Below are 1,089 nucleotides of genomic sequence, written 5' to 3'. Positions count from 1 at the left end.
TCTCTCTCTCTCTCTCTCTCTCTCTCGACCTCCGTGTGGGTACGACATGTTATAAACAAGTCATTTTTGTACGGTATATTTCCTACCAGTGCAGTTGCCTCCCACTTAGAAAGAGCTGTTACGTTTGTCAGTTTAGCATCTACCTCAAACAATGAGGCATTTTCTACTGGACATGAACTCCCTAATTGTGCGTGTAGGGGCTCGATTATATTGGGCGGGCAATTTAAGTTTAAACCTACGATAGGAACATAATGCCAAAAGCAAGCCACTGAAAACTGATTTAAATCCAGATTTCTCCTTATGGGTACCCTCAAAAGATATAAAATGTTTTCCATAGCCAGTTGGTTAAGCTGGTTATGCATTGAGAGCCTTCCAAAGTTCTGAATAATGTTCTGTATTAATTTAACTTGATTTGCTGAGTTTTCAACAAAAAGAAATCAGCAATCTTTCTAAAAATACCCATATATTTCTCTGATCTACTTATCCACTCTGGCTTGCTATTCATCACTAAATTTTCTATTTGGTTTTTTTTTTGGGTTGTTGTTTTTGTTTATTAGGTTGTTGTTTTCTGTACCGTCACACAAACAAAGTATGCGCCAAACTATTCTTGTGCAGGCCATCAAAGGGGCGTTTTACATGGCGTCCACAACGGACACAGACATTGCCCTGAACCTGGTCGGTGACGGAATGTTTGACTCGGAAAATGGAGGACGGGACGACGCCGCCAAAGTTGTCATTGTCATGACGGACGGACGCTCTGATAATGTGGACAAAAGTGAGTAGACGTTAAGCAGTGGTGGCAGGGAAAAGGGGACAATGGTCATGATGATGATGATGATGATGATGATGATGATGATGATGATGATGATGATGATGATGATGATGATGATGTTGTTGTCGCGGTGGTGTTTTCAGTTGATGTTGTTGTTGTTGTTGTTGTTGTTGTTGTTGTTGTTGTTGTTGTCGTTGTTGTTGTTGTTGTTGACGTTGTTGTCGTTGTTGTTGTGGTGGTTGTTGTTGTTGTTGGTGATGGTGGTGTTGTTGTTGTTGTTGTTGTTGTTGTTGTTGTTGTTGTTGTTGTTGTTGTTG

General features: G+C 40.5%; 1 protein-coding gene across 1 annotated transcript in view; it reads left to right on the top strand.

The window, feature by feature from the left end:
- LOC101849054 overlaps positions 1 to 1,089 on the top strand; it is a gene marked incomplete in the record, with an annotated part of 63,754 nt that overhangs the window by 35,164 nt on the left and 27,501 nt on the right. The window contains 2 exon segments of the mRNA XM_013083255.2: positions 90 to 93; positions 558 to 775. Of these exon segments, the coding sequence (XP_012938709.1) occupies positions 90 to 93; positions 558 to 775 (222 nt within the window).

The sequence above is a fragment of the Aplysia californica genome, unplaced genomic scaffold (genome assembly GCF_000002075.1).
Source record: "Aplysia californica isolate F4 #8 unplaced genomic scaffold, AplCal3.0 scaffold00221, whole genome shotgun sequence".
NCBI classification, from domain to species: domain Eukaryota; kingdom Metazoa; phylum Mollusca; class Gastropoda; order Aplysiida; family Aplysiidae; genus Aplysia; species Aplysia californica.
The sequence above is the reverse complement of the archived record's forward strand: the minus strand, read 5'-3'. Positions and strand labels throughout refer to the sequence as shown.